The sequence below is a fragment of the Urtica dioica genome, chromosome 7 (assembly GCF_054948205.1).
Source record: "Urtica dioica subsp. dioica isolate 48M chromosome 7, U.dioica_male_clone48M_v1_H2, whole genome shotgun sequence".
In the NCBI taxonomy this organism is placed as follows: domain Eukaryota; kingdom Viridiplantae; phylum Streptophyta; class Magnoliopsida; order Rosales; family Urticaceae; genus Urtica; species Urtica dioica.
The window spans coordinates 40176341-40195063 of NC_142762.1; the positions used below are offsets into that span (position 1 = coordinate 40176341).

At 38.5% G+C, this 18723-nt stretch overlaps 1 protein-coding gene across 1 annotated transcript; it reads left to right on the forward strand.

Moving 5' to 3' along the window:
• Positions 1–4346: 4346 nt before the first annotated feature.
• Positions 4347–9418, forward strand: RDR6 (RNA-dependent RNA polymerase 6). The gene is made up of 4 exons (XM_089619582.1): positions 4347–4644; positions 5031–5100; positions 5227–8019; positions 8272–9418. The coding sequence occupies exons 3-4, from the start codon at positions 5299–5301 to the stop codon at positions 9136–9138; spliced, it is 3588 nt and encodes a 1195-aa protein (XP_089475708.1). The 5' UTR covers positions 4347–4644; positions 5031–5100; positions 5227–5298; the 3' UTR covers positions 9139–9418.
• Positions 9419–18723: the final 9305 nt, after the last annotated feature.

Consider the following 18723-nt stretch of genomic DNA (forward strand, 5'->3'; position numbering starts at 1 on the left):
GGATGAGCCTGACTCGGATCGGAGCTCCAGCTGATCTTTTTCTCTTGTTGTGCTTATTCATTATCTTCACCAGCCATGTGTTGTGCTCGTCATCAGATGATATATATAATTATTATACACAATATGAATAAATATACAAGAAGCCTGTGTAATTAAGGACACTGTAGGTTCGAAGCAAAATCATGTCTCCGTGAACATCCACCAATTTCTTTCCCACCTTAGTCAAATCCTCTTTCGCTTCCATTGCTTTTGCTATTTCGTCATTCAACTCCTTCAAATCTTCATCGATATATATATATATATATATATATATATATAAATCTATTATAAATAGCTATACAAATATTATCTTCCATACGATAACATAAACCTTTTCTTTGTGACAGAAAAACTTGTTGAGCTTTTCGATCTCGTCGTCCAACAACCGGATGAAACCGACGATTTTTCGTCGTCGTCGGAATCATGATCGGGATCGGAAAGTCTCTATCTTTTATGGGACTAGTAGTCGGAAATGGTTAAGGTTCAATTGCTTCTTCAGATTCTTGTATCACTAGAACATGTCTCACCATTCCGGAAATATCGCCACCACAAGGAGGTTCATGAACTTCATGTTGTTGAATCGGTGAACTTCATGTTGTTGAATTGGTAAAAGATAGAGATCGATCGACAAAGAAGTGTTTATAAATGGGCATCAAAGTAAACGAGTTTGGGAGTTTTCAAGGATATTTATTCGTGTCGAGGTTTGACTATAATATTGTTTTCGAAAGGAAAATTTTGTCACATTAACAAACAGAATTGGCTCTCGCCGTACAAAGATCCTGAACAGGTCGATACCTCATTCAAAAAATCAAGGGACAAAAATTAAAATGTCATGAAATGAATATGAGAAGCAGAAAACAAGTATCTAAGTACAAAGAAGACAATGATCTATTCAAGTCGAGTAGAAAGCCCGTCAAGAACTCCCTTGTGTCCCTTCAACGTAGATTTCCTGCAATTCTTGTATACTGACCTTGGTTACTGGTCTCACCATGAAATCGTCCCACGAATCACTCTCACTCGGGCTAACATTTTTCCAGAATCTTTGTTTTCCTCTTCCTTTTTCTTCTTTCGACGATCTGCTTCATCTTCCTTTATGATGTAGCATTCCTCTTCATCTACATGGGCATTGCAAGTTCTATCGAGACACCACTCTGCAGTCACCATCCTCACGCTTTTACACAAAGGCGGGCAATAAGGAAAGTCCAATCACAATTTTGGCCGGCCACCAATTTGGGAGATTGATTTTATGGCTTTTTTGATTTGTCATGGATTCGAGCGATTTTGTAAAGAGATGACGAGATCAAGAATAGAGCCCTGGAGAAATTTTGAAGAAGAAAAAATGAAATGGCTAAGAGAATTGAAAATAAAATACATACATAAAGATATATATATATATATATATATATATATATATATATATATATATATATATGTTCATGCGAGGTAATTTTATATTTTTCTCTTAGTTGGAGTTAGGGATGGCAATTTGACCCGTTACCCGCGTTCCGGTCCGTTACCCGATTTATTCGGGTCGGGTAATACCCGTTCTTTTTGGGTAAACGGGTAATACCCGTTAAGGTTTTAACGGGTCCGGGTACGGGTAACGGAATAGTCATCCCGTACCCGGTTACCCGGGACCCGACCCGTTAACTTTTAAATATTTAAAAATATAATAAATTTTTATATGTTGTAATGAAGATGATAGCGTTGCAATGAAGATGACCAAATTTACAATGAAAATGATCAATTTGCAATGAAGACTTTTTTTGTATTTTTTATTTATTTATTTTGAATTTTAATGTTCTTTATATTGTAGTAGCACTTTGATATTTTTCACCTAAATTTTATTATTTTTAAACTTTATATTGTTAATGGATTTTTATTTTATAAACGGGTAAGCGGGTCTACCCGACCCGCTACCATTTTTTTAAACCGGGTAAACGGGTAACGGGTCCAATATTTTAACCCGCTTACCCGGCGGGTATCCCCGTTACCCGGCCCGTCTCAAAATCCGGGTAAACGGGTCCGGGTAACGGGTAAAAAATTATAACGGGTACGGGTAACGGAATAGGTGTACCCGGCTTTACCCGTACCCGTTGCCATCCCTAGTTGGAGTTCAAATAAAAAGCCATACTTTTTTAAAATACTCCATCCTAGGAAAACGCTCACAATTGATTATAATTTTTTTGAATGGATTGATGGTCTTCAAATGGAGTTGATAACTACTAGGTCATGTTTGGTTGCTCATCCGGAAAGTGTTTTTTAGTTTTTGTTTTTGCTTTTTGTTTTACAAAAAAGTAAAACGTGTTTGTTTTTCAATTGAAAATTTTTTTTTGAAAAATTTTCAAGTTGTATTTTAATTTTGTGAAGGATTTTCAAAAACAACTTTTAGGTGTTTTTGCTTTTTTTCACTCACGTTTCTCTCTCTCTCTCTCTCTCCAACTCGCCATCTCTCTCTCTCCAACTCGTCATCTTTCTCTCTCTCCAACTCGTCATCTCTCTCTCTCTCCTGGCGGCGGCGGTGAAGGCGCTCCTGGCGGCGGCGAAGCGGTTCACGGCGGGGCCGCTGCAGCTCCTCGGCCGGGCCGACCGACTCGACGAGGCCGCGAGGGTCGTGGACGAGATGCGGACCGCGCGCGCGCTCCGGCAAGGAGAACGCCGCCGCGAGCTCACCCAAGGCCACCGACCGTGGAGGGACACCGGAAATCAAGAGAGAGCGCGCCGATGAGGTCCGTTCCATAGCAAGTGAGGTGAGATATTCTCTTCTCTGAAATCAAGATTGAAAACTAGGGTTCTAGAAATTGATTTGGGGCTTTTCAATTCTGAACGTGTTTGATACTCCTTGAATTGATTTTGAGCTCGATTATTGAAAATGATGATTTGAATTGAAGGTTTGAACTCGAATTTAGTTGGGTTTTTTTTTTGCCGTGGGTTTTGATGGAATTGAGATGTTGGATTTGAATTTCTGGAATGTTGGATTCTTGTTGAGTTTGTGTTGTTGTTATGGGTTCGAATTGTGACAGAATTTCTGGTTGAATTAGGAGGCTATGATGATTTTGAGGTTTGGAAATTGCTTGGTTTGAGAATGGTTTTGGCCGTGTGGTTGTTCATGGCCTTGAATTCTGATGGTTATTTTGACTGAGTTGTGATATTGATGATTCTGAGCCTCTTGAGTTATTGAATTCTGATGGTTATGGGACGAAGTTCTCGTCTAGGGTATGCCTCTATGTTTGTACAATGACCCAAAGCTCTATAAATTTTAGGTTAAGTTTTCATTAAGTATGAAAAAATATGCTAGAATCACTCATCAAGCTCTCTCTTTATTTGTCATGTTTAGGTGGTGAAGGCATAAGAGAACCGACCACCTGACAAGAGAGAGAAGCATAGATCGATGTTACCCACAACCTCAATTTTGTTTCATTAAGTAGAAATTGTAGAATAAAGTTTCACCCAAAAAAATTTTGTATTCAATCTACACAATAATGTCATATTTATTATATTTTGTGTAGTTAAATTTATGTTTAAAATTTTTTTTTGAGTTAAGAAATTGTTTCCATGTACCAAACAGTTTTCACTTTTCATTTTTTCAAAAAAAAAAAAAGTGAAAAGTGTACCAAACAGTTTTTCCAATTTCTCAAAAAAAAAAAAATGAAAACTGTACCAAACAGCTTTTTGAAAACAACTACAAAACAGTTTTTCAGTACAACTACAAAAATTAGAAAACAGAAAACAAAAACTTTTTGAGTTAACTACAAACACAACCTTAAACTTTTTCGAGTTCAAATTCAAGGTCAAAGAGAATTTAATCACAATTATAGTTGGATGATTAGAAATACGTTAAAGAGTTCTCATGAAGACCAATTTTGAATGAGAAATTCCATACATAATAATTAGAGAAATATTAAGAATAATTATTATATTGAAAATAGATGAAATTGAACTTTTGATCAATTTTCGAATACAAATACATTTGAGATTATTTAAACCTATTTATAAATTTTTTTCTCTCTTATTTCACTCATTTTGTGTGATTTAAGATGTCTTGCGATAGTTTCTGATTATTTAAAGTGGTTGGTTACAGTTTAAAATGATGTAAGATAGTTTAAGATGATTTTCGATGGTTCAAGATAATCGATAGTTTTCGATGGTTTATATTGATTCCAAAATGTTTTAGGGGTATTTCTATCTGAAAATTATTCTAAAATATTCCAAAGGTATATTTATCCAAAAATGGGTCAAAAAAATCAATTTACAATATTTTCTAAATAACAAATAAATTTGCTAATCTACGAATTAAATTTATTGAGAATTGCAACGCCAATCATCACGTTTTTTTTTTCTTCTTCCAAAAGGAAAACACTCACTCAGTCTCAGTCTCACACAATTGGCGCACACACACGAAACTTGCCGAGAAAGTACAAAGTGGGACAAAAACAGATGGGGAGGAAAAGTATTTTCCATCTCTCTCTCTCTCTCTCTCGCTAACCTGGCAACCGAATTCAAGTAGAGATAATTTCGATCGGGCTCTCTGAACACACTCTCGTAGTTTCTGTCAACTCAAATCCATCGCCTTTTGGTTCCGACTGGGATTCTTTAACTCACAAGGTCAGTACGGTTTTCTTTGGCTAATCATGTATGCGTTATTCTCTATATGCAGTTTGGTAGGTTTTGTTCTGTATGATCTTTAGTTGTTGTTGGTAAATGAGAATTTGGAAGGAAATGAGTCGTTCGGAAATTGGCTATGTGTTTGTGTAAATGTTTGTTTGTTCGGATGACCACAAAATGTGGTAAAGATGCTGAATATGATCAAGGTTAGGATTATAACATTTTGAAGGAGAATTTGGCAGGTTTCATAAGGAAGTTTTGCTTGAAAGAAAATTGAAAACGAGTGCTAGTGTTTTTGTGTGTGTTTGTTATTATTATTGTTTTGCTGAACAAGTTTTGTTTGTTTCTTGTTTTTTGTTTTTTTTGCTATCATTAATATTATTCAGGTTTATAGTGTGCTATATAATTTGGAAGGAAACTAAATTCGGATCATCGTATTGGGTCTCTGTTGACGAGGTAATTTATTGTAATAGATATTTGGGTGTTTTTCATGTAATTGTTGACCAGGAACTAAAGTGACTTTGCGAATGTTCGCCTGTTTTGTTTTCCCTTTTCCAAATGGGGTCGGATCTTCTATCACAGGTTTAAAAGAGTATTTCCTTTTTCATAAGTTGTTTTTTGGGAGTCTGGAAGAGACAAGTGTTCTACGGAGAAATGGAACGAGAAGGAGGTGAAAAAGAGACGATCATAACTCAAGTTAGTATGGGTGGGTTCGACCGCCATGTCCAAGCGAAAGACCTTGTGCAATTCCTGGAAGATCAGATCGGGATGGTTTATCGATGCAGGTTAAAAACTTCTTGGACAGCGCCCGAGTCTTACCCAAATTTCGATGATATTAACCGAGAAAATATCACGGACATAGATGAAACAAAAAAAGTGGAACCCCATGCTTTTGTTCACTTTGCCTTGCCTAGATCAGCAGCTCGGGCTCTCGAGGCCTCGGCCAACAATCAGCTAATGATGGATGATCGAATACTGAAGGTAACATTGGGGCCCGAAACTCCGTATAGGATGAACCAGATGAGGAGAACGACCGTTCCGATAAAATTAAGCGATGTGGTCCTTGAGATCGGAACCTTGGTAAGCCGAGACGATTTCTTTGCTGCGTGGAGAGGACCTCGTTATGGGGTTCATTTCCTCGTGGATCCTTTCGACGGGATGTGCAAATTCTGTTTTTCGATGGACACTCCGTTTTCGTTCAAAGGGATGGACAAGCTTGCGAGGATGAAGTGCGATTTCAAGGTCGAGTTCTTGATTAGAGACATAAACGAGATCAAACAGTACACGGATACCTCGTATTTGGTAGTTCTGTTGCACCTGGCTTCGTCACCGCGTGTCTGGTATAGGACCGCCGAGGACGATATAGAAGTTTCTGTTCCGTTCAATTTACTAGACGACGACGATCCTTGGATTCGAACGACAGATTTCACCCGCAGCGGTGCCATCGGGCGTTGCAATTTCTACCGAGTTTCGATTCCGCCTCGTCACGGCGGTAAGTTGAGGAAGGCCATGGCTTATCTTCGAGAACAGAGGGTGAGAGAAACGAGCCTCAGACGGCCTCTCAGGATCCAGGACGAGCCCGATTTCGGGATTTCCAAGCCGGACCCTTTCTTCTGTTTCCAACGCGAGGGTCAGATTCCCTTTGAGGTGATGTTCCTAGTGAACGTCGCTGTCCACAAAGGTATATTCAACCAACACCAGATTTCAGACCACTTCTTTGGTTTGCTCAGAAGCCATCAAACGGAGGTCAATGTGGCTGCTCTCAGGCACATATCTTCGTACAAGCGACCGGTTTTCGACGCCTATAAAAGGCTAAAACTTGTCCAGGAGTGGCTGTTGAGGGATCCAAAGTCTCTGAAGGATTCCAAACCGATGGCTGACCTGACCGAAGTCAGGAGGTTGGTCATCACCCCGACCAGAGCCTATTGTCTTCCTCCCGAAGTTGAACTCTCCAACAGGGTGCTCAGGAAATACAAGGACGTGGCTGATCGCTTCTTGCGTGTCACCTTTATGGACGAAGGAATGCAGAGCATGAACTTGAACGTTCTTAATTTTTACGCCGCTCCTATCGTGAAAGAGCTGACATCAAACTCTTTCCTACAGAAGACAAGAGTATTCAGCAGGGTGAGAACCCTTCTGAACGACGGGTTTTACGTGTGTGGCCGAAAGTACTCGTTCTTGGCGTTCTCTTCGAATCAATTGAGGGATCAGTCGGCCTGGTTTGTTGCCGAGCAAAGTTTGGATGTCCAAAAGATTCTGCATTGGATGGGAGAGTTCAGCATCAAAAACGTTGCCAAGTGCGCTTCGAGGGTGGGCCTCTGTTTCTCGTCGACCTATGCCACCGTAGAAGTTCCGCAGGAGGAGGTCAACTTTAACCTTCCGGATATCGAGAGGAACGAGTATGTTTTCTCCGACGGCATCGGCATGGTAACTCCCGACCTCGCGATGGAGGTCGCGAAGAGATTGAAGCTCGACGTAAATCCACCTTCGGCATATCAGATCAGATATGCCGGGTGTAAAGGCGTCATCGCTTGTTGGCCTTCCAAAACAGGCGACCGGGTTCGACTGTCTCTGAGGCCGAGCATGAACAAGTTCAAGTCTCAGCACACCATGCTCGAAATCTGCTCCTGGACCAGGTTCCAGCCGGGTTTTCTGAACCGACAGATCGTCACTTTGCTCTCGAGCTTAAACGTCCCGGACCAAGTCTTTTGGACGATGCAAGAAGCCATGGTCGCGAATCTGACACGGATGCTCGAGGATGCTGATGTGGCGTTCGACGTTCTGACCGGGTCGTGCGCCACCGAACAAGGGAACGACTCTGCGATAATGTTGAGTGCCGGGTTTAGTCCCAAGTCGGAGCCTCATCTCCGAGGCATGCTGACCTGCATCAGAGCCGCGCAGCTCTGGGGCCTCCGGGAAAAGGCTAGGATATTTGTTCCTTCCGGAAGGTGGCTCATGGGCTGTCTCGACGAGCTAGGGGTGCTCGAACAAGGCCAGTGCTTCGTCCAAGTTTCTAAGCCTTCGCTCGAGAACTGTTTCCACAAGCACGGGTCTCGGTTCAGCGAGACGAGGAACAATCTCGAAGTAATCAAGGGCTACGTGGTTATAGCAAAGAACCCTTGTCTTCACCCGGGGGACGTGCGGGTCCTGGAAGCAGTTGATTCGCCCGGGCTTCACCATTTGTATGACTGCCTTGTCTTCCCTCAAAAAGGCGATAGACCACACACCGATGAAGCTTCTGGAAGCGACCTTGACGGGGACCTCTACTTTGTCACATGGGACGGAAATCTTATTCCCCCGAGTAAGAAGAGCTGGCCTCCTATGGAATATAATCCGGCAGCGGCCAAAGAATCGAAGCGTGCTGTCACTACAAAGGTACATATCTAATTTTTATTTTATTTTATACTGTTAAAATTTTGAATAGTGATTCTACCGTTGCCGACCTTGAATGATAAACGTCATTTCAGAGTCTGTTTTCTGTACGTAATTAAAATGGATTTGGGTGTTATCTTGTGTTAGTCGATGGCTCTTCAAAGAAAGTCATTGCTATGCAGTTATAACTGAAGATAGTTTCGGCGTATTACTTGGGCCTTTCAGGGTTTTTTTGTTTTTGTTTCTATTGCACAGGACATAAAAGAGTTCTTTGCGAGAAATATGGTGAACGAGAACCTGGGTGCAATCTGCAACGCTCACGTGGTTCACGCTGACCTCAGCGAAAACGGGGCGATGGACGAGAAGTGCCTGAAACTGGCGGAGCTGGCCGCCACGGCAGTCGATTTCCCAAAGACGGGAGTCATGGTCACGATGCCGGTGAACCTGAAGCCGAAGCTGTACCCGGATTTCATGGGGAAAGAGGCGTACCAGTCGTACAAGTCCACCAAGATCCTCGGGAGGCTCTACCGCCACGTAACGGACTCCCGCGACGCGGACGCCCCGCCCTCGTTCGAGCTCCCCGTCTCCTACGACGCCGCTCTCGAGGTGCCCGGCTCGGCCGACTTCGTGGGCCCCGCCTGGGAGCTGAAGCGCTCCTACGATGGGCAGGTCTTGGCGCTGATGTCGCAGTACAGAGTGAAGAGGGAAGAGGAGGTCGTGACCGGTCAAATCTGGTCAATGCCGAAGTTCAACAGCCGGAAGCAAGGGGACCTCAAGGAGAGGCTCAAGCACGCCTACTCCGGCCTCAAGAAAGAGTTCCGGCAGAAGTTCGAGAGCCTCGGACCGGAGCTCGATGAGCTCTCCGACGAAGAGAGGAACGCGTTGTACGAGAAGAAGGCCTCGGCTTGGTACCAAGTCACGTACGGTCCCGAGTGGGTGAAGAAGGCGAGGGAGGCCGGGGATTTCGAGGACTGGGTCGACGACGACGAAGCGCCGGCGCTGCTGAGCTTCGCGTGGATCGCCACGGACTACCTCGCTCGCATCAAGATACGGAGCCGCGGGGTCGTGGATTCGGCTAAGCCCATCCACTCGCTGGGGAAGTATTTGGCCGATCGGATTTGAGGAATCGATTTGACCAGTCCGTTATTAGTCTTTATCTTATGGTTGCAAGGCCATTCTGCCAAGTTAGTTCTATGTTTCTTTTCCTTACAAAAAAGATTACTTAATGAGTTGATGGTGCTCGTTTCGTTTGGGTTTGTTTTTGCCTCGGTTGCATTTGTCCTTGAAATAGACACGTAATGGTGCTGTTTTGTTTGGATTTGTTCTTTCTTCGTTTTATGTGGATCCAAACTAATCACCTTTAGGCTCTTTCTGCTGTCTTTCAAGCAATTTTGTTGTTTCGAAGATTTAGCGTTTTTTTTTTAATATTTATTATTATTACATGCATGTGTGCTTAATTTGTGAGTTTTATGGGAGAGTTGTGCATGAATACACTTTCACAACAACTTCATGAAGTGTTTATCGTGTCACAATTTCCCACTATGTGGTTGTTCAATAGAATCTTGACCCTGTTTATTTCTACGTGCAATCAAATAATTAGAAGTGAAGTAACTTTATTTAGGGAGTTTTGAGTGTCACTTTTTTTTTCCCCTTTTTTGCTGGGACGCAATAGTAGCAATTAAAAAAGAAGAAGCTTATTTGATCATGACCCTAAGTTGTTAAACATGAATTCAAGTGATTTATAAACCGTATTGAATACAGAACCGAAAACAGAAAAAAAAGAAAACAAATTTGTGTGTTCATTTGGAGTAAAGTCTACATCAACAGACAACAGCTACATCACAGTTCACCCAGTTGTCATGAAACGAAACTCCATAATAAGTTCTATTGTCGTTTTTGGTTAAAAGCAACACTGAATGTTGATGATCATAACTTGGCTAAGCTAACAACTTTTATATTAGTCTTTTCTTTTGCATGTCCTATAATAATAATAATAGAGAGCATTGATGATCATCCAACTACCTCTCGAGGGACCCAACAGTCATCACTGCATATTTTTGGTCAAAGTTCTCTTTATGAATTATGATCTTACTCGTCCCAGCTTGCCTAGTTTTTTTTTTTTTTTTTTAGGGGCACTATCGGTCAGGATTACGTGATATATTAGCATACAAAACGCAGGTGGTACTATCGGCCAAGATTACATAGTAGATGACACTATTGGCCAATATTACATACTTATTATAATAAATCCTAGGGGGCATGCATTTCTGCATCTCATGGGGTTTGAACCAATGACCTCTCCGTCGAGATGTGTGTGAGATTATCGCTAGACCAAGCTAGCTACCACGCAGCTTGCCTAGTTTTTGTTAAGACTAAGCCTCAAGAACTATATCTTCAAAATGGCCTTTTCCTTTTCAACTATATTTTCATATGGTTATGTAGTTGTACAGCTATATAGAAAATTTAAGTTGCTTAATAGTCATTTAATTAATTAGTTAATGATTTTAACAAGTAATTGACAATTTTGCCTAAATTACTCCCTCTCAATGACAATTAATAAGCAGAAATTATTTGGAAAACATTGTCAATTAATTATTGTTGATAGAATTAGTGATTAATTAATTGAGATTAGTCAAATGTTGACTATTTAGCAAATAATAAATTTAATAAATTTAAGAGACAATTAGGCCAATAGCTCAATATCTCCCCCTCATTTTAAAAAATAGACAAAGTTCATTTTATTAAGAAAATAACCCATTAGGTTGAAATAAATTAAATTAATTGTTTTAGTTAATTTAATTTACTTTGGCGGACCGATGAGTTATTTTCTTAATAAAATGAAATTTTTGTTAAAATTAAAAAAAAAAATTGACTAATTGTAATAAATTCTTTTAAATTTAATGTGACTTAGCTGCTTATAAAGTTAAAAAAAAAGAAAAAAAAAAAAGATGTCATATTTAAGAATTTTATTTTTACTAGAGTGGTTTATATTCTAGAAATAATGGGTTGTCGATCACCTTTAACAAATATAACGTTTTGATATGTTAATTCATTTCCACACTAACTAGACATTGATAAAGCGTCATTAAATTAAATGTGACGAATCGTAGTGCAATTTTTTGCTGGATCTAAACATATCTCAAATTTACGAGTGGCCTTAGTTGAGTTTCAATGAGCATATCCACATGGAAAAAAGGAAAAAACAAAAAGCACAATGTTGTACAATTTTTTTTAGATATTTCAAGAGCAAAAAGAAAAAAAAAACAAAAAAAACTTAACATATCTTCTCTGTTGTGGCTGACTGCAATGGCTTCTGGTCCTAGAAAATCGGCCCTGTTTGGGGCGAGCAGTGGCGCGTTGTTGCGTGACAGGGCGTGGAAGGAGTTGGAAGGGTACTCAGAGGATGTTGATTAAGACATGAGCTATAATTTAATGTTTTGATTTTTTTTTTTGGGGTGTTTTTCTTGGTTATTTGTTATGTTTTTGTGTTTGGATTTTGGTTTGGTATCTCCACATTTCAATCGGTTAGTATTTTTTTTGCTCGGAATGTGGAGTAATAATTTAGTAGGTTTCTCGATTGAAGTTTTTGTCAAACATGTTGGTGTGTGGAGCCTAATCAGTCACCGAACTGAAGACCTTTCGACGATGATTCACGGATTGAAGGTATTTTGGAAATTTCAAGCTTGTCTGTTAGCCCTAGCGTTTTCTTTATAAATACTCTGTGCGAGAATCTGCAGTGGCAAAGTGAATGTAAGTGAACTACTATAAATCTGTGTGTGTTATTAGTTCTTTGCGTATTATTCGTTTTCTGATTTTAGGCCGGATTTTGGGATCAAATCCTAATAACTTGTTTCAAAGCTCTAGGTTGAGTCGCGATTCAGATTACGATAAGAGGCGAAGAAGGCGGAGCATACAAAATCGAAAAATTCGATGTGACCGATTACGCGTTATGGAGGACGCAGATCGAGGGCTACTTGTATTGCCGAAAGCTTCACCAAGCCCTGAACACGAAGCCAGAGAAAATGGACGAGGCAAAATGGAACCTTCTCGATAGACAGTTTCTGGGAATCATTCGATTGACGATGTCGAAGAACGTTGCTCACAACATGGTGAAGAAAAAGACCACCTCGGGGATGATGAATGTTCTGTCCGACATGTACGAGAAACTTTCGACGAACAACAAGATGTTTCTCATGAAGAAGCTATTCCACTTGAAGATGGAAGAAGGTGTTGGAGTAGCGACGCATGCGAATGAATTCAATACGATTGTCAACCAATTGTCATCACTTGAAATCGAATTTGACAATGAAGTGCGAGCCCTAATTCTGCTCGCATCCCTACCGAATAGCTAGGAGCCTAGGGCGGCAATGACCAATTTGGTTGGGAGTGCCAAACTGAAGTTCAACGACGTGCGATGATTCGCGGATTGAAAATATTTTGGGAATTTCAGGTCTGTTTGTTATCCTAGCGTTTTCTTTATAAATACCTTGTGCGCCGATTATCTTTATGGAGCGCAAGAGAGTTGTAAACATCATTTCTCACGAATTTGAGCTTAGCGAGAATTTGCAGCGACAAAGTGGATGTAATTTTCGCATTAAAAAGTGAACCACTATAAATCTGTGTGTGTTATTTGTTCTTAGCGTATGATTCATTTTCTGATTTTAGGTCGGATTTGGGGATCAAATCCTAACAAAACATGTACTCAAATATCATCTTTCGTAATAGGTGGTCCTCGAGTGTTCGGATTCATCCATAAACTTTAGAGGGACGTTTGAAAGAACCATGAAGTTGCTCAAAGTTTAGTATGTACTGTTGTCTTCCTTCTGTTGGAAGATTACACATAACGTGCTATCATTCAATTCTTATTTTGAATTTTATGGCTCAAGGTCTAACCTTTCTTTGTTAAAGAAAGTTTGGTTTTTGTATTTGTATACAATGTAAAAGCTCGATTAAAAAAACACTTAAAAAGTTGAAAATCAATATGACAAGAGACAAGAAACACGACACGGTCTTCGGCAGCATTATGAGATTTTAATTTGATGAATTTGAATGTTCTAGTTCCAGAATTGGATAGAGCTTTCTCTTAGCTTTCAACATGTTTATTTGCAAAAACCGGACATCGGATCAAGAAGTTACGGCCCATCAAAATTACTGCGCAGCTGTCCAGTTTCTATGCGTCCAAAAACGTTGTTTTTGTTAATTACCCGATTTTAAGCATTTTTTAGGCCCATAATACTCCGAAAATCAACCCTAAGCCTATAAATACTACTCTTGTAACTTCAAAACACATCATTCATTCACTTTTGCTTTTCTTTTATTTTTCTTAGAGTGTTTGGTTATTTTTTAGAGTTTTTGGAAGAGGAAAAAGTGTTCTTCGCCGGAATTGAGAACCCGACGAGTCTCCAAACCTCAACTTCATTAGTTCTTCTTTCTTCTCTTCTTTTATTTATTTTATTTCTTTCAATTATTGCTGAACATCAATTTTATTTAATATGAATTCTCTTTTGCATTCAATCTTTGTTTTATTGCTTTCATGTAGCGACTCGAAATTTTAAGATTAATGATGCACATTAAGTTTAAAAGAAGAGAATAAGCCGAGAATGAAAATTAAGGATATTTAAGGTCGACGAAGTTCTGTTCGAGAATTTGTGAAAGACTATGAATGTGAAAATAAATTCCAACGATCTTAAATAAATTCTATGTGAAATAATTTAAGAGGGAAAATTATATAATTAATTTTTCAATCATATTTTCCACCCCGGGAAATGGAAAACATGATATGAAAATTACGCACAAGCTTCATGAATTTCTGATTTCATGAATCCAAAAAAAAAACTTCGAATTGGGGCTTTGTGGTCTGAGGATTTCAATTTGGAGATTCATGCACAAGCTTGTTCACGGTAATTTCTGAAAACTTTCTTTTCCTCACTCCGAATTTTAGAATTTGAGAGATTTGGGGGTTTTGATTCTGGACGTGATTTAGTGATTCTGGAATTGTTTTGGTGATTCTTGGATATGATTTATGCTTGGATTTTTGGTTGTTATGGGTTTTTGGACAAGTTTGAAGGGTTGAAGTGGTTTGGCCGTGTATGTTGATATGGCCGTACGTGTGTGTAAGTGTATTTGTGTTGAGATATGAGTTGAACTTGCTGTTTGGCTGATGAATTGGTGATATGTTTTTTTAGCTCGGGTTTTCGGTGATGATTCGAACTGTAACGAGGTTGTCTCTTTGTTATGAGTTATATTTTGTCAAGAGTTTAGGCTCGTTCTAGGTGGTTCACAAGGCTCGGGGAAGCGAGTTCGGGACGACGAAGATGCTGTCCGGGGAATGGTGGAGCTGCCGCGCGAGTGTCGACGAGGCGAGGCCGGACAAGATCGAGAGAATGTCGGGTGGATAACGGCGTTTCGGTTTTGGCTCGGAGGCTCGCAAATCATTGTTAGAGTTTAGCGAAAATTATTCTGTTATTATTCCGTTGTATTAAGTCATTTGTAAGAATTGTTTCAGATTAGCACGTTATGCTTTATTTGTAGTCGGTTTTGTCGTAAGTCATCGAAAAAGGAAAAAAAATTATAAATAATAGTGAATGAGCTTATTATTTTCACGAAGCTCGTTTATGGGTTTTAGAAATTAAATCTCAACTTCAATTTGACTTTTAATTTCTCGGTTACGAACGTGCCACGAAACCTAAACCGTTTTTAGAAAATGTGGCGAAACTTCAACTTGGGATATCCGATTATGAAGTTGAGAATATTTTTGATTATTATACATATATCCCGTATTTACGAAATAAAATGTTTTGTATATCTTGATAGAGCCGGAAACGCATATATATATGAAGCAGAGAGTGCAATCGTATATATATATATATATATATATATATATATATATATATATCAAATAATTTGTTGCGTAGCCATCTTAAACACTAGCAATTTTTTTTAGCCAACCTTTCGTTAATTTCCTGTAAATAGCCATACTGTTTACGTGGCAGCTTATTAATTAAATTAGGTTTACACTTTTGCCCTTATTTAATTCGCAGATTTTTTTAATTAGGCAGTTTTTTTTTCAAATTTCGAATCAAATAATGAAACCGAATAGGGAAGTTTTCAAATTTGAAATTTGAAATTTCCTGTAGATTTTGAAAGTTAATAGCCCATTTATTGTTATGTATTTCGAAGTTTTCAGCGTTGACTTTATGTAATTAGTATCTATTTTCGTGGCAATTTATATGGATAAAATCTGTAAATATATTCTTCATTTATTGATATTATTTTGTCTTCCATATATTCATAATTTCCAGAATTTTCGTGCCTAAAATATTTTCATAATTTTTTTCAGTTTATTTACACGAATATACTGTAAATATGCTTTGTATTTACAGTGAATATACTGTAAATATGCTTTGTATTTACAATGAATATACTGTAAATATGCTTCGTATTTACACGAATATAATGTAAATATGTTTTCTATTTATACGAACATACTGTAATTGTAATCCAACAACACTGTCACTGTAATCCAACATTTATCCCAAGCCAAGCCAACCTAAATCGATCTAGGGTTTAAGAAAAAGTTTAACGCTTCGTTAAGCGGCGGAATTTTAAAAATTTTCTTTTTCAAGTAAAACAGTTTTTACTAACCTAGACAAAGAGCAAGCACATGTAAATAAAAACTAATATGAGCATAAAAGATTACTAACCTTTTTAGAAGCTTGAACGTTGAGAAGCTTTTGGAAAAGGTTGCAACGTTCGTCTCCCCTCGTAGCACGTCTCTCTTCCTTTCCTCGCCAACTCGAGCAACCACGAAAGTTTCTATCACTAAATCACTCGAGATAAAAAAGAATTAGTGTGTGGACACTTTTAAACACTACGACTTAAGAACGAGTCTTGAAGTCGCAGAGCTAAACACTAGGTCAAATGAGGACCTAGGTGCCAAAACAATAAAAACGAAATTGAATAGAGAGAGAGAGAGGAGAGGGGCAGCCAAGTCTAGAGAGAGAAGCTCTCAATCTCTAAAACTTTAGATGAATGAAATGTGTGGAATGAGGCTCCTATTTATAGGAGAGGTATCACCTTCAATAAGGTAGTTTCCTCTTCTATAGAATATCACATATTCATGAGCCAATTTCCCTTTTCCTTCATAGAGTCACATGGCCAACACTTGCCAAGAAAGTCCTTGGATTTGTTTCCTCTTTTATTTGCTTCTCCCTTGACCCATATGGCCGAATTCCCTCTTGCCTCTTTGAGGAAATTTGTTTCCTCTTTTTCTTTTGGCAAGTATATTGATACATTCATGCACAAAATATTCTCTCTTTCTTTGGGTATGTTGGGCGCATAAACCATCTAGAAAAGGCTTCTAGAAGCTTTTCCATTTGTTCATGACAACATGAAAAAGGCTTATTAAGAATTTTCAATAAAATTCTTATGAAATGAAATTAATCCACAAGGCCCAATAAATCTAATTTTGGTCGAGTGATGTATGTCATCAAATGACCATGTCAAAAAATTTGTTGACATTCATTTCATCCTATGTCTCGTTTTTGTTTTGACTTAGCTTCTAGTTTAACTATTCCTACTCGATGTGATTTGTGACAGTGACCTCATGGATCCAAATGAACAAAGCTTGAGCTAAACACTTGGACTCAAAAGTTGACAAACCTTTTCCAAGTTCAGCTTAATGTCAACTGACTCCACTAAAGAGTTGACACTGAAAATCTCTCGGTTCAAATGAATTTATTTTCTACTCAAGAATTCAACCAAATTATGATGAGCGGATCCACTGAATATTATCTATGTTTACCCTTCATGAATATCATCAGCTAGTCGAGATTTACAATATTACCATTTTACCCTTCTAGCTGTTATTTCCTCAACTCCTTTGTCGCTTGTGAATAAGTTAGAAACAATGTATTGACGAGGAGCTAACAAGTCACATTGTTTCATCCAAAAGAGTCAAGACTCAATTTGGACACTGGCCAGTTCATTTATTCACACTCCAAGGAACAAAGCATGAGGTGATATACATTGCATTTCAACAATCTTGTACATGAATTCCATATCTATGAGAACTTCACAAAGTTACTCATGACATTCTCACAACTTAGTACTTCACCAATAGGCCCTGTTCGGAATCACATAGTGAGTCCGAACTCTGACTTTCTCAAATGAGAATACGTAAGTTGTGAAATGGCATGTCTCATTTCAGGATTAAGGTAAGCACGATGCAATTCATACGTAGTGACTTCGAGACATAAGAGGTTAAATGGTTTGTTCTTATTTTGTCTCTAGAAGTGCACTGGTCAATTCAGTACCTTCGGAAGATACCTAGAAGAACTATAGAGTCTCCAACTCTCAATGCCTCATAACCAGACATCATAGATTCTCCTAACAATCATACTGAGGTCAATAGTTCTTTGACCCTTAGATTGCGAATATATCGTTTTAAGCAAACTACGAAGAGTTTGTTCATGCAAATCTACATTTGTCTCTTCGTAAGTTGTTTAGTTTGTTTATGGACTAAAGACTAGTGTTTTATCATAAAGCTTCAAACAGACAAGGAATAATGAATGAACGTTTCAACTTTTTATTAATGAATAAGCAATTACAAGCAAGAGTCTTCGTGAGACTTTATTACATCAAATGTACAAAATAAAGACTACAACTTTTCTTGTGGGCACCATTGACAACATAATGGACCTCAGACTCATCCCTATTTCTTCAAATTTTTCTTATAATCAGGAAGTGAGAAGGAGAAGAGTTAGAAAGACCTCAGGGTTAAGTGTGGTCGAGAGTTTGAAGGTTTTGTTGGATAGACTATCAAGTGTCGAAGGTTTGTTTTATTTTCGTTTCCTTTATTTTATCTTTGGATTTGTAAAGTAAATAACTGAGTATGCACCGTGGGTTAGTTATGTAAAGTTTATTACTGTTTGATTATATTCTAATCACGCCCCATCTTTCCCGGGGTGTGACATTTCAATTATTATGTTATGTTTAGAGTTGATTATGAACACCATTAGAGACTAAGTTTCTTATGTGGTTGCGATGTAGTCGGGATTGATAATGGTTGAGGGGTTCGTTAGGGTTAGATAATTATTGTTCGCTTCATTATTATGGATTGTTTGATATGGATTGTTATTAATACTTTCTAGTGCTTGATCACCATTAGAGTTGTTATCTAGGATTGTTTAGCTACTCGAAAGAGAGTAAATAATTGTGATTTTGTTCATGTCTTCTTAGTTGATCTCAGGTTAGTAGAAAATCTAGGCAATTTATGTAATCGTTTGAACTCTTATCGTATTGCGTGTAATTGTTTTAATAGGATTATATGCCGAGAGCATAATAATCTGTCAATTACGTAGGTTTGCTAGAACACTCGAGAGAAGCTAGTGAATAATTTTGATAGAGTGAGATTTGCATCCATAGGAGTAGATTTTGTTGTTCAAACCCGAAACCCCCGACCTCGTTAGCCGGTGAAATCGTGAACCCTACTTTCTATTATCTGAAAAACTCGTGTTTAATTCTTTGCTTTGGTTTCTTTAGTTTTGTGAATCGTCTTAAAATCCCACCTTTTCTTGGAATCAATTCGCTACAAGTTAGAGTAAATCGTTATAAATTGTTAGTCTTCTTGAGTTCGATATTCGTACTTTGTGTACACTATATTACTTGGGCGACACGTACGCTTGCGTGTGTGATTTATTTTGCAAC

Bases quoted from the DNA above. Each gene is read 5' to 3' on its own strand.
- RDR6 (XM_089619582.1), top strand. From the start codon at position 5,299: ATGGAACGAGAAGGAGGTGAAAAAGAGACGATCATAACTCAAGTTAGT. The intron at 8,020-8,271 runs GTACATATCTAA...TCTATTGCACAG, and splicing joins AGCGTGCTGTCACTACAAAG to GACATAAAAGAGTTCTTTGC.